The 13,541-nt window shown below is 53.6% G+C and overlaps 2 protein-coding genes across 4 annotated transcripts in view; one reads left to right on the top strand and one right to left on the bottom strand.

Annotated features, from left to right (window-relative positions):
• The window catches only part of Recql5 (RecQ like helicase 5), a 42,043-nt gene that overhangs the window by 21,410 nt on the left and 7,092 nt on the right, over positions 1-13,541 (top strand). The gene's annotated exons all lie outside the window — the stretch shown is intronic.
• On the bottom strand, positions 5,282-11,998 carry Smim5 (small integral membrane protein 5). 2 transcript variants are annotated; one of them, XM_042283121.2, is made up of 3 exons: positions 11,840-11,998; positions 5,901-6,138; positions 5,282-5,530 (listed from the first exon to the last, which is right to left on the bottom strand). In XM_042283121.2, the coding sequence occupies exons 2-3, from the start codon at positions 6,133-6,135 to the stop codon at positions 5,421-5,423; spliced, it is 345 nt and encodes a 114-aa protein (XP_042139055.1). In that variant the 5' UTR covers positions 6,136-6,138; positions 11,840-11,998; the 3' UTR covers positions 5,282-5,420. The 2 variants fall into 2 exon arrangements, with proteins under 2 accessions (XP_042139055.1, XP_042139056.1); XM_042283122.2 differs by having other exon boundaries at positions 5,901-6,046; positions 11,840-11,978.

Raw genomic sequence — 13,541 nt, 5'->3', positions numbered from 1 at the left:
GCCTGCCTCAGGCATGGCCTCAGCTGTTTCATGCGTCTGGTTCCTACTCCTTGGTTAGACGGCTGAGAGGAGGGACTTAATCATACATGCCTTGCTTGACACTTCCTTTTAAAGCTTAGACGTGTGGGCCTGGCACTGCCGGGCTTTGCATCCCATCATAAGGTAAGAGAGATGGGCCTTTCCCTCCAGTGAGGCTCATGTTGTAGCCCACAGGTCATCAATGCTGTTGAGAGTTTTGAGAAATGCCCACTTACATCAGTTTCTGGAATGCCAGGGTACCTGTTGTTCTCATCCTCCCGGGACGTCTCTTCGGGTAGAGCCAGGAGGGGCTGACAGGTGATGAGCAAGTTCAGGAAAGCCTTCTTGACTGTCGTGGGCTGAATTGACTCCTGGCTCACCTGTTGCTTTCCAGTTCCTGGTGTAAAACCTGCTGACTTCCTGGCTTGCCAAATGCACACAGCCAGCAGGCTGGTCTCTGGCACACCCTGGTACTTTTGTGACTTACCAGTTAAATCAGGTCCTTATCAAGAGTCAAGTGTTTGTTCCCAAGCTGGTTTATGGTAGTTTTGCTTGTTCCTATGATTACAAAATGGAATGTGACACCGTCTAAACCAGTGAGGCCATAATGTTAGCCTCAACTCCAGTTTTATAGACAGACAACAGACACAGAGAGGTGCAACAACTTACTCCAGGCTGTGAAGTGGAGTTGGAGCTGGCTGTCTATATAGTCAGCTCTCAGGCCCTAGACCTTAGTACAGACAACGCTACTGTCTCTGTTAATACCTATGTGGCCACTTTGATATCACTCCATAGTCCCATCAAAAGAAGCACAAACATAACTCAACTTTGGGCATATTTTGTAAAACTCATACCATGAATTTATTTTAAGCTTGTGTATGTGCATGCATATGTATATACCATGGAGTGTGTGTAGAGGGCAGTGGACAGCCTGTAGAAGTAGGTTCTCTAACTTGTGGGCTCAGGTTCCTGAATTCAGGCCCTCAGGTTTGGTGGCAAGTGCCTTTACCCACTAAACCATCTTGCTGTCCCCTCTGTGGTGACATTTTACACTCAGGTTCTTCAGGTGTGTTCAAATCTTACTCTGATAAAACCAAAACTACAAGGTAAGGCTGGAGCTGAGCTCGTCCACAGCCCATCCTTGGAGACCAAGCCGCACCCAGAGAGGTGTGCCTGTCCCCACCTCAGATCATGTAGGCTGGAGAGAGGTTCAGATGCTTGGAACACTTGCTGCTCTTTCAAGAGACCTTGGTTCAGTGCCCAGCACTCACATCAGGTGCCCCAACTGCCTATAATTCTAGTTTCAGGAGATCCACACCTTTTTCTGGCCTCTGAATGCACAAATCACTGAGTTTGAGTTTGAGGCCAGCCTGGTCTACAAAGTGAGTTCCAGGAGAGCCAGGGCCACACAGCCTGTCTCAAAAACCAAAAAAACAAACAAAAAAACCCCCCCAAAGTCCTGCTAGGCATGGTGGCACATACCTTTAATTCTAGCACTCGAGGGGTAGAGGCAGGTGGGTCTCTTGAGTTTGAGGCCAGCCTGGTCTACATAGTGAATGCCAGGCCAACCAGAAATATATAGTGAGACCCTGTCTCAAAACAACAACAACAAATTAGATATGTAGGGAGAATGTGTCATTCATAGGGAAATTGTTTTGTCTAATTTTAATTAACTGCGGTATCCAAGTAGATAGATCTGTGTCTCAGTCACTGTGAGGGAAATAGATGAGAAAAGGAGAGGATGCTTCAGGCACAAATGGTCTGTGTGCTGAGGGGTTCCTCTGTGAGGAAAGAACAGTTGTAAAGACAAGCACTGGCTGCTTTTCCAGAGAACCCGGGTTCGATTCTCAGTCCCCCATAGTGGCTCAAAACTGTCTGTAACCCCAGTTCCAGAGGATCTGATACCCTCTTCTGGCCTCCTCAGAAAAGAGGCAAGCATGTGGTGCACTTACTTGTATGTAGGGAAACAGTCATACATATAAAAACAAATCTTAAAAAAAGACTTGAGAGTTAGAGACAGCATTCCATGGTATGGAACAGGGCACAGGGAGGAGGAAAACACTTTTAGAACAAAATTAATTTGTGCACTTGTTTTATACTGTGAAATTTGTAGTACTCATTTGTATCATTGTGATTTTTGTTATAAACTTTTTTGAAAAATAATATTTCACAGAACTTGTCTGTGTTCTGCCAAGTATTGCTGACATGATTCTTATTTTGTAATAAGGTATAAAATGCAGGCAGTGAACTGGGCGGCTCCTCATCTTCCTGAGGGACTGAGAACAGACACTGGTAGAATAGAGGCCATGTGAGAGGGAAGGCCATGAGGAGGCTGCTGAGACCTGTGGTAGCCACCGTACACTGAGATGGCTTGTTGGTTTGTTGTTTTTGTTTTTGGAGACAGGGTTTCTCTGTGTAGTTTTGGTGCCTGTCCTGGATATCGCTCTGTAGACCAGGCTGGCCTTGAACTCACAGAGATCCACCTGCCTCTGCCTCCTGAGTGCTGGGATTAAAGGCGTGCACCACTGCCACCTGGCTGAGATGGCTTGTTCTTGAACGGCATAGGGCAGCTACAGTAAGTTGGACCTTCCCTGCGCTTGAGACAGCCTGCTGTTTGGTGTGCGCTGCGGCAGTCACCAGCTGTGGTCACCAGCTGTGGTCACCAGCTGTCTTCTGACAGCCCAGCTCTGCAGTGACTTTCTGTTTCCCACGTGGGAGACATCTGCATTCTCCCCAGTGAAGGTGGACTAGGTCTGCCATCCCAGAATATGTCAGGCTGTTGTCGGTTAGCTTATAGGATGGACTGGCCTAGCATGGGGCAGGAAGGCCTAACGAGCTGACTACCTGTGCTGTGTGCAGGGTTGTCCATGGCACCCACTGCTCTGCAGCTGAACTGGGAACCAGAGTTTTTTTTCTAGCAAAGAAGGAATCTCCGTCTTTGCCACCCTACAGAAGGCTCTTCCTGATGCTAATGAAATCCTTTTTAAAGAGCAGTCTGGAAGGAACTGGGCTGCTCTTCCTAAACTGAAGGTTTCCAGGGATCCCAGCCAACAGTGCTGGGTGTGAAGAAGGTGGGATTTCCAGTCCCTTCCACTATCCCTGGGGTCTTCTTCTGATAGTTGGGTGTTAGATTAATCTTGGGTGTTAGATTCCCACCCACTCGCACAGAAGCAACTTTGAGACACAGTTTGGGTGTGGATGTTTGCATGTAGGGTTGGTTAATGGAGATAATGGAGTTGAAACCTCTGTCTTGTGTCCCAGAGGCCTCAAGCCCTAGGTGTGGTTAAGCAGGGCCTCCAGAGCCAGACAGGCTGGACCCAGAGCTGGCTTTGCCACATTTTAGCTGACTGCACTTGGGCAAATTATCTAGTGTCACTAAGACTGAACTTCCTCTCCTGTCAACTGGGCTAATAGTGACGTTTACAGGACTGAAGCCTTGTGAAGGTTAAATGACCTTATCTGTAGCAGAATGCTCAAGACAAGAGCGGGCCATGGTGGCCGTGCCTGGAACTCGGGACGCAGCCTAAGTTAAGTGCAAAGTATTCTGCATCATGAGTTCCAGCCAGGGCCACAGTGAGATTGTTTAAAAAAGAGAAAACTTTAAAAAAAAAAAAAAAAAAAAAAAGCCCAAGACAAGCTGGGCACATCACCTGTGATCCAGAAGCTACGGCAGGGGCATAGTGAATTGGAGCCTAGCTTAAGACAACCCCAAGGGCCTGGGGATGTGGCTCAGGGGTAGAGTACCTGCCTAGTGTGCACAGCCTTCTGGGCTTCGTTTCCAGCACCATTGAAATTTGCTAGGATTAAAGGCGTGTTTGACTCTGAATCCCAATTTTTAGGGGCTGAGGACAGGTGGATTCTTAGATTTCTTGTCTTTGTTTGGAAACATGTGCTTTCTTGATCTTCAATAACCCCAACTGTCAGGCCAGTCTGTGGATACCAGGTAGTCAAAGCAGCCAGCGAGAGCTCCTGTTGGCCGGCCACCCTCCTGTTGGCCTCCCTCGTGTATGGCCTAGGTCACCAGCCAGAGGTGGCAGGGGCTGACTTCCCTCACTGTGACCTGTTTTCAAGGTAGGCAGAGCTCTGCTCCCAGGCAAGCAGAATGTAGTGCACAGACTTAGGTGACAGAAGTGTGAGTAATTAGAGCCCAGTCCTGGCCCTGTTGCCATGTGTGGAGACGTGTTAACATGTTGGCATCTGTGTCTGTGCCCCTCCCTCCATGGCTAGGTTTGTAGCTGTGTGTCTGGAAGGAAGTGACCTGCAGGGAAGGAGACATGGAAGCATCTCAACAGCACCATGCTTTCAAATGGGTCCATTGCGCTCTGGGTCATTCCCTGTTAAGAGGGGCAAATCATGACAATTCATAACTATGGAGCTTCTAAAGCAAGTCTGGCACTGTGCTAGACTTAGGCCATCTTGCTTTATACTCCTAGCACACCCCAGGAAGCAGGTGCCAGCGTTAATCCACCTCAGCAGAAGGAACCCTAGCCTAAGAGGATTGGGTCACAAAGCTGGCAAGTGTCAGCTGAGATGTGAGCCCACAACACTAAGGGCCTTACCTTTCTCTCGGACTGAAGAAATTTGGGAGGATCCAGTGACCTGAGGCTGTTAGTGTGGGGAATACAGACGGAAGTTAGGACAGCAGGAAATGCTAGTAGCATTCCTGGTCTCAGGACTTGTCCTAGGGCAACGGCCTCCATCACTCAGACTGGGACTCTGGAAGCCAGCACTGATTAGTAGATGATGCAAACAGGAATGTGGCCAGTGGCCCTCCGTTGGTTCCACGGCATTGATGTCTGTGTGCCATTTTCCAGCTTTCGTGGGTACGTGGAGAGCAGTGGCCTGGAAAGAACAGTCACTAGCCATGCCCCTGGAATTCTGGCACTGTCTTCCTGATGCACAGAGCCCTACCTACGCATAAACATATAACCAAACACCTCATAAACACATAACCAAAAAAGCTTTTACTTGGAAGTAAGCACATTTCAGCTAGAATACTGACATGTTCTCCCCTCCTCAGCAGGAGGCTTGGAGTCTAGTAAATTGCACAAAGTTCCTGATTAGTTTACTTCTCTTTGGCATAAGTCAGCAGAGCCCCAAGGGCCAGCTCCCCACAACTAGGAGCTGTTCAGAGTGTGGGGCCCTAAGGGGTACAGCTTAGCAGAAGACCTAGGTGGTCTCCTGAGTCTGGGAAGCAGTGGCTCCTCCTAAGCACTGGTGTCCACTGGCAGATTGAGCAGCACTGGTTTCCGTGACGAGGCTCCAGGCGTCTCCTGTCACCTGTGCAGTGTCAGAACTGGGGCCAGGTGACTTGTCTGGAGGAGTGAAGTGGCCAGGACGGTAGCCTGTGTCACAGCTCTGGAAGGTTCCTGTCAGCTTCTCCGGGCATCCGCTGTTGTCCGTCATCTGGGTTTTCCGGGCCGCACGGGGACCCTCCTGTTTGTCCTCTCAGGGCAGCAGCAGTGCGCACAGCAGCAGCTGCAGGCTATCAGCAGCAGCAGCAGGACGGTGGCTGAAGGAAGAGGACGGCAGGCCAGAGCTGAAAAGCCTGGGCAAGAAGGGATGCCCGCCCGCCCTCCTTCCGAAGAACCTCCCCAGTCTGGGTAGAGGCTGCCCGGTCTGTCTGTCTCTTGCTCCACTCCTCCGCCTGACTCCTTTTGGCTGGCGGTATCCAGTTCCCAACACTGCCTAGCAGCTCAGGTGGCGTCAGAGATGTGGCAACTCCCTTAGCTTCCCCTGGGACACTGCTTTTCCTACTTACCTGAAGGAGACTCACCAGCCTCCCAGCCAGCACCAGGGCTTGCTCTCCTGGATATCAGGAAGAGCCCATGGGACATGGAGGGGACAGGGCTAAAGGGCCAGAGGACAGGTGCCCCACTTGCCTGTGAAAAGAGCGATGATGGAGAAGGCGGCGAGCTCCACGGGCTCGGCCTGGGGCAGGCCCTGCAGCTTCCGCAGCAGCCTCTCGCCCACAGAGCGGATCTCCTCCAGCAAGTGCGCGGCTGCCATGTTGCTAGGCTCCTGTGTTCTGTAACCACACAGACAGCAGCACCTCAGAGTCCCTGCCGAGCTGCTCAGGCCGGGAGGTAGCGCCAGTGAACCGGCCTCTCCCACCATAGCCTGCAGAACAGGTTTGTCAGCCTCAAGCCTGTACCACTGGTGGGTCCCAGGCAGAGGGAGACAGGGAGTCCTGGGAGTCTGCTCAACCGTAGGGTAGCCCTCAGCCCACACTTGGCTGGAGCTGCCCAGGGCAAGGAAAGCTTGTGATAAATGTGACCTGGAGAGCCTCGGAGGGACTGCCAGACAAGGCCGCGGCTGGCGAAGGTTCTGCCCGTCAGATGTGACTTTGCTGTTGCATGCCTTTGTCTTGAGACACCAATATCCGGTTTGGCTGGGGTGCCTCAGCTGACACAGCTCCCTGGCCAGCCTTGGGTCATTCAGGATTTCGGTGCCTCCCCTAGATGCCCAGAGTGGCAAGACAGCCTTCAGGATTCTGTGTGGGAGGAGAGTCAGACTCCAGGTTTATGGGGACCCTAGCTGGGAGGGATCAGCTCTAAAAACTGAAGGAGGCATTGTCACTTGAAGGATATGAAGCTGAGTCCCCAAGAGCCCTCCTCTCCTACCAGGCCAGTTTCTCTACTCACATTATTGTCACGTGAGGAAGAAAGGACCACACAGTTTTCCCTGGGGGCTTCATCTCTTCAGATGGGAACAGGAGTTCTAGGACTGGCCCAGCCAACTCCTCCCCTCCTGGCTTGGGCCTATTCTGTTCTACCCAGGAAAGGCCTGACTGAAGAGGGATGGCGGCCAGGGCTTCCGGAGAGGGCCCAGTCAAAGCTCTCAGCTGAGTTTGTGTGTGGAGGCATTGAGCGTCAGCGCTCCCTCCCCTCACATCTCTCCTGAGTGAGAAGACAGGAACAACCTTTTCCAATGCAGCCAAACAGGGTCTTCCTAGCAGGTGGGGCAGGTGACCAGGGCTTGTGGCTTTGATGATTGACACCTTGGCCCTGGTCTCAGCCTGGCAGGCGGTCCCTCTGCTGGTCCCTCTGCTGTGGCCTGTGAGACTGGTCACTCCCAGCACTCCTGCGTGGCACTAGCAGGTCTAAAACTACCTTGAAGGTCAGGCGATAGGTCATTCCTACATGTGGGCTCTCTGCACTTGTGTTGGGCAGCCTCTGCCCGAGCCTTTGAGAGAGAGAGGCCCTGGCTGCCCACCCTTCCTGTTTGGAAGGCCAGGCTCTTGCACCTCCACTGAGTCCGACTTAGTCACTCAGGCCCTGCCTGGCTGCCCTTCTTCCCCAACAGTTCTTCAGGAACCGGATCACAGCGCCAGCCGCTTGGACCTCCTTTCTGTAAAGTACATGGTGGTGCCTTCTCTGAATTTGTTGTTCCTGTTTTGTTTTCAGTTTTGGGCTACTGGGGAACGAACTCCAGGGCCTTTCTTATGCTAGGCAAGTACTGTACCACAGAGCCCAGCCCTGCGGCACCTTCTCGGACTTCACCTGCCCTTCATAGAAATGGGTTTTCGTCTGTTTGTTTTTAGAGACAAAGTTTCTCTGTGTAACCCAGGCTGTCCTGGAACTTGCTCTGTAGATCAGGCTGGTCTCGAACTCTGCTGCCTCTGCCTCCCAAACTGGAATTAAAGGTGTGCACCACCACCTCAACCTGTCTCAACTCCTCCCCATCTGTGCTGTGGACAGGCTCTTTATCTCTGTGTTGTTATGGAGAGGAGAAGCCCTAGGGAGGGGCCTGGCTGCAGGAACTTTGCGTGGGTACTGACAGGGCCAGGAGAGTCAAGGATGGACCCAGTCACCACTGCCCTCCTACTACCCACACACTCTTTATGGAGGCCTGTGTGGCTTTGAGCTGCCACATCAGACAGCACAACTGAGTCCCCGAGTCACGGACCATACGTGGGCCTTGTGCAAGAGCCAGGCCATAGCTCTTTGGAAGCCGTGAGCTGTGCACATTGAATACCACCTCTTGTGGGACTGGGCCATCAGTTTTATCAGCTCATCACCACCAGAGTGGGGCACACAGGCTTTTTGAGAGCTGTGTGTGTGTTATCTGTCACTGACTGAATAGATCTGTGTGTCCTGCTGATTTGAACATAAGAACATTCCCTCTGGTCAGACTGAAGGGATGCTGCCTCTAGCCAGTTGCAGCGTGCTTGCAAAGGTGAGCCATCCGCTCTCTGTCCTGGGACCTCTGCACCACCCCTCCCCACAGACATAGTGTGCATATGGTTCAGAGCCAGGGCTGTTGTCTCTCACCCTCCCTCTTCATCTGTGTTTGGTCTGGCTTGTTCAGCCTGACTGGCCCTGTGCCCACATTGCCTCACGAGCCCAATGGAGACACTCCTTAAATGCAGAAGCAGGCAGGAGGTTGGTGGTCAGGAGCACTTTCTGTGTGCCACACCCAAAGGCCTAGAGAGAGAGTGGTGAGGGGAAGAGGAACCTGCTTGGCAGGGATGGCAGGTTGGGACCCTAGGTCTCGCTGAAAGGTCTCCTAATGTCCAATTTCCAGGCAGGGCAGTGGCTCGGGCTCGACCTGCTGTGCAGAGAAGTCAGGATTTGTCGGTCAGAAGTCCCAGCCCGCAGAGTTACTCTCGGCTTCTCTCTTGCCTTCTCCCACTCTTCCCTGCACTCAGCTTGGTGTGTGAAGTTGGAGAACTGCAGCCTCCTGCCCAATGTAGCTGTGCGCTCCTCTGTAAGAGTGTGGACAGCCTTCTAGCTCTGTGCCTAGGGCTTCTACAGGCAGCCTGCTGGGAGCTAGGTGGGACCTGGCCACTGTGCAGCCTTCGGATGTGCCTGGGGCTGCCTGCCAGCTCTTGCCTGCTTTACCAGCAGAAGTAGGACTGCTGGATATGGCTCTCTGCCCTCAAAAGGCTAAAGAGGAGCCCTCTTTGCTTGGCAGTTGATATTTTGTTATTTTAAGCTCTGACCAACAGAACAGGCACATGACAGAGGGGGGAGCAAAGGGGTCTTGTTCTCCAGAGAGGAAAGAGGCACATTCCGGCGGGTCCCCAGGCGTCCTCCCAGTGGGCTATTTAAAGCAGAGCCAACAGACGCCTGGTACCCAATATAACCAGTGGTTATTAGGTGACCTTGCTCTCCAGCTGTGGTCAGGGGGAGTGGGAACTCTGGGGCCCTCCCTAGGTTTGGGGGGAGCTGAGCAGAGCTACTGGTAATTCTGTGTTTCCTAGACTTTCTATTACAGGTCCATCCAGTTCTTTCTAAACCATACTTTATGCCCAAGAACTGGGGGACTAGAGTCTTTCTTAACACCATGTTCAGTAGAGCAAGTGGTGGCTTCCTCTAGAGAGCAGTCCTGGCTGCCACCAATCCCACCTGTTGCCCAGGCCGCCTGCACAGCACTTGGAGCCCTCTGAGGATGCTCCTGGCTGGGGTGCAGACAGTGGTCAGGGAGAGCTGCACAATAGAGAAGGAAAACTAGCTGGCTGGGGGAACCGGTTGGCATTCCTTGGTGTGGCAGGTGGCATTGAGGTTCTTGCTGTAGGCCAGACAACTGCAACCTGGTACCACAGCCTCTCTGCTTCCTCATTGTAAACCTGGTAGTCAACTCCAGCTGCCACGTGGACAGGGCAGGCAATGTGTCTATACCTGATAAGCAGCGCCACTTGTCACTGGTAGCTTGCAACCCCAGAGGACATCTTGCAGTACCCTGTTGTTGTTATGGTGGGTCTCAGCCACTTTTGTCCTGCAGCATATTGTCTTGTTTGAGAAGCATCTTGAATGAGGAATAACCAACAGATGGGAGAGACCTGAGGGTCCCAGAGGCCTGACTGGAAGGGCGGAGATGCCTACTGTGTACCATGCTGAGTATCTGAGCGACTCCATCTCTGTGGGGCTTTAGTTTGAAATCAGAAATGAGTGCTTGAAGCCTTGCTGGTTCTGCTGCCCTGGCTCCCGAGATTTCCAGAACAGGGAATGATCTGGTGGCCAGTAGAAATTAAGGGAGCTCCTCACCTGCAGCCATGAAGCTGGGCTTCCCTCTTGTCTTAGGGACTGTGGAAGCCAGTGTTTTGTGGGTGCAGGTCACCCTCCTGCCTCTGGGATCCTGTGGCTAACAGCTTACAGCCATGCCCCTCCCTCACCTCTCCTAACTGCTGTCCCCATTGTGGCTCAGTCTGGGGGCCTCTGTACTGCACTTCTCACTGTTAACGCAGGAGTTAGTTTCCCAGCCCCCACGTCGGCCAAAGCCCACTCTCTCTGCTGAGCCAAGGACACTTGGCCTTCTCCTTGGTTTCCAAACCTGAATGATATCAGTTTTGCTTTCTTACTGGATAACAGCTTGTTTGCTTTGGAAGGAACATCTTGGGGGAACTTGAACCCTGGTGTGAGGACAGGAGGCAGGAGGGGTGAGCAGCCTTCCCTCGTGAGTCCCTGCCCAGGAAGGTTGTGTGTGTGCTGCCAAAGAAGGAACCAGTGAACAGCTCGGTCAACATTACAGTGGTGTAGCCCAGAGAAACCTGGGGTCACTCCCCAGCCTCATCCATGTAGTCATCATCTCCCCTCTAACCCTGGCTTTAGAATCAGGCATGCATGTCTCTGGTTCAGTTTTCAGAGATCACAGCCAAAGGAGGACCCAGGGGGTCCCAGGAATCTAAGTGGGTGCAGAGACTCCTCCCTGGGCTGATCCTGAGCTGAAAACATGTAGCAATGAGCAGGTCTGAACTCAAAAGACATGGAAGCTGCTGCTTTTGTCCAGCACCCAAGTAGGCGGTTCTGCTAGATGCTGGGGGCTGGAGGCCAGTGAGCTGGCTGGGCATACCTTGTCCTGATCCTGGAGGCCAGTGAGCTGGCTGGGCATACCTTGTCCTGATCCTGGAGGCCAGTGAGCTGGCTGGGCATACCTTGTCCTGATCCTGGGGGCTGGTGAACTGGCTGGACATACCTTGTCCTGATCCTGGGGGCCAGTGAGCTGGCTGGACATACCTTGTCCTGATCCTGGGGGCTGGTGAACTGGCTGGACATACCTTGTCCTGATCCTGGGGGCCAGTGAGCTGGCTGGACATACCTTGTCCTGATCCTGGAGGCCAGTGAGCTGGCTGGACATACCTTGTCCTGATCCTGGGGGCTGTCGAGCTGGCTGGGCATACCTTGTCCTGATCCTGGGGGCTGTCGAGCTGGCTGGGCATACCTTGTCCTGATCCTGGGGGCTGTCGAGCTGGCTGGGCATACCTTGTCCTGATCCTGGGGGCTGTCGAGCTGGCTGGGCATACCTTGTCCTGATCCTGGGGGCTGTCGAGCTGGCTGGGCATACCTTGTCCTGATCCTGGGGGCTGTCGAGCTGGCTGGGCATACCTTGTCCTGATCCTGGGGGCCAGTGAGCTGGCTGGACATACCTTGTCCTGATCCTGGGGGCTAGTGAGCTGGCTGGGCATACCTTGTCCTGATCCTGGGGGCCAGTGAGCTGGCTGGGCATACCTTGTCTTGAGCCTTCCTGAGAAACAGGGAGGGCTCAGCCCTAATCCTTGAGAAAATGGAGGCTCAGTGGGAGTGTGGGCCCTATTTTAAGCTCACTAAAGAGAAAGGGTTTAAATTGATGTCAGCAGGCCACCAGCCCCTCTGCTACACAGCAAGTGGCAGTGACTCCCCCTTCTGTAGTCCTGGGTCCCGGGGGAAGGTGTACGCACAGGAGGTGACTAAGTTCTCTAGGAGAGTGGCCCAGTGTATCCCCCAAGACGTCCCTGAGTTCATGGTAAGTCGTGGCTCCTCCCTCACCCTTGAGATGTGCGACCCTGGCTGCCCTCAACCTCCTCTCCTGCACCTTGTCATCTCCGGCCAGTGTCACTTACCTGGGAGCTCAGGTACTGGGGAGCCAAGCAGGGGTGCCCCAGTACAGAGCCTCTGCGCTTCCTCCTGGTCCTTTGCCACCACCTTTGACTTCTGCACCAGCGCCACTGCCTCCTTCCTGCCCTGTGGCGGCCGGCAGCGGCCGGCTGGGCTGCTGCTTCTCACCCTGGCACCTCCTAGGAAGCTCTTGGCTGCTGACAGCCAGCTGCTGTCCAGCTTCAGCTTTTTTGTTGTTGGTTGTCCTGGAGATGTAGGTGTCAGATTACCATGGTGAGGCGGAGCCAGAGGGAGCCCTCCCCGAGCTTGTCCTGTACTTCACACCCAGTGCCTTCCCTGCCCAGGAGCTCCACTCTGCTCTCCGGATCCCCAGAAGGGCTCCCTCACTTACTCTTGCCCTGCTCTGCCCACCACCCGCCTGGGGGCCAGGCTGTAGGCTGAGGGCGGGCTAATGACTGAGTGGTTGACTGTGCTTCCCTGTGGAAATAACCCCAGGGGGCTCAGTCTGAGGCTGCTGGGGGAAGAGGGTGGAGCAGCTCCCTCTTGAGTGCCCCACCACCCTCTGGATGGCCTTTTTGGCTTGTGTCCCTGACCACCCCAGTCTGTCTCTTGGGCCACTCCCTGGCTACTCCCTCTGGCCTCTCCCAGGAAGAAAAACAGGAGCTATGGGACCACCCAAGCAAGTCAGTAAGCTTTGCAAGCTCCCTCTGGTGTGGTACTTTTGCCACACAACATTCAGAGGCATCTTGCAGGAAGTTTGAGGTTCCTAAATGTCTTAAAAGTAGCCTGCTTGTTTTGGTGAGAGGCCTTGTGTCCCTCCTAAGAGAAAGGACACTGTTGGTCTCATGCTGCTCAGCTGTCTCCACACTCCTGCCCTGTTGTCCAGTGGCCAGGCCCATTAATGGTTGACTGTCTTGCCACCCAGCAGACCAGGCTGCAGCGGGAGAAACTGACCTCAGCCCTGCAGTCAATGGAGCCCTTTGAATCTGAGTACAAAACCCCAGTGAGTCAGAGCTGGGGAGCAGGGTGTCAACAACCATATGGCCACAGCGCCTAGATGCCAAAGCTCCTCAGAGACAGGACAAGCCACCTCTGTACAGGCAACAGTCTTGAGCAGAGGGAACAGTTGTCATATCTATTCAGTGTTAATGGAGCAGGCTGCAAGAGTGCCCCCCAGTGGCTGTCTCCTGCTGCTTTTGTCCAGTTTTAGGACCCTGTTCTTCACTCGGCAGGAGGACCCTACTTCTTTAGGGGGTTGTGTTACAATTGGCTGCTCTCTGGGGTCAGATCCCCAAGCAGTACTCATACTAAGAAGAGCTCCGTTAGAGGCGATTTTTGCCAGCTCTTCTTGTCCGTACGACTGGGCACTCAAACTGCACTGCCTCTGGCGTCTTTTTCTCGGGCTCTCCAGCCCCACACCACAATGCTAGCAGTAGGAACGACTGTTTGCAGGGACACACACTCCCAGGGCCTCAGCCTGGGGATCAGAACAGAGACTGAGGCCCCTGCACCAGGTAGAGGCTGCTCCTGCCAGCAGCTCGGGCAGAGTGGTTCCCCGAAGGGACGTCTGGAAGTGGGGAGCTCTAGTGGCATCTCCCGACTGAGGGGGTTCACTGGTGACTGGGCACGATGGCCGCACTCAAAACCGGCGTCTCTAGGACAGTGGTCCTCAACCTCCTAACACCTCGACCTTTAAAGCACGCTGTG

This window comes from Peromyscus maniculatus, chromosome 8 (genome assembly GCF_049852395.1).
Source record: "Peromyscus maniculatus bairdii isolate BWxNUB_F1_BW_parent chromosome 8, HU_Pman_BW_mat_3.1, whole genome shotgun sequence".
NCBI classification, from domain to species: domain Eukaryota; kingdom Metazoa; phylum Chordata; class Mammalia; order Rodentia; family Cricetidae; genus Peromyscus; species Peromyscus maniculatus.
This window is presented reverse-complemented; position numbering and strand designations above follow the sequence as displayed.

Coding starts and splice junctions, on each gene's coding strand:
- Smim5 (XM_042283121.2), bottom strand. CDS start 6,135: ATGGTGGGAGAGGCCGGTTCACTGGCGCTACCTCCCGGCCTGAGCAGC. Junction 5,531..5,900: donor CATCATCGCTCTTTTCACAG/GCAAGTGGGGCA, acceptor CTCTTCCTTCAG/CCACCGTCCTGCTGCTGCTG.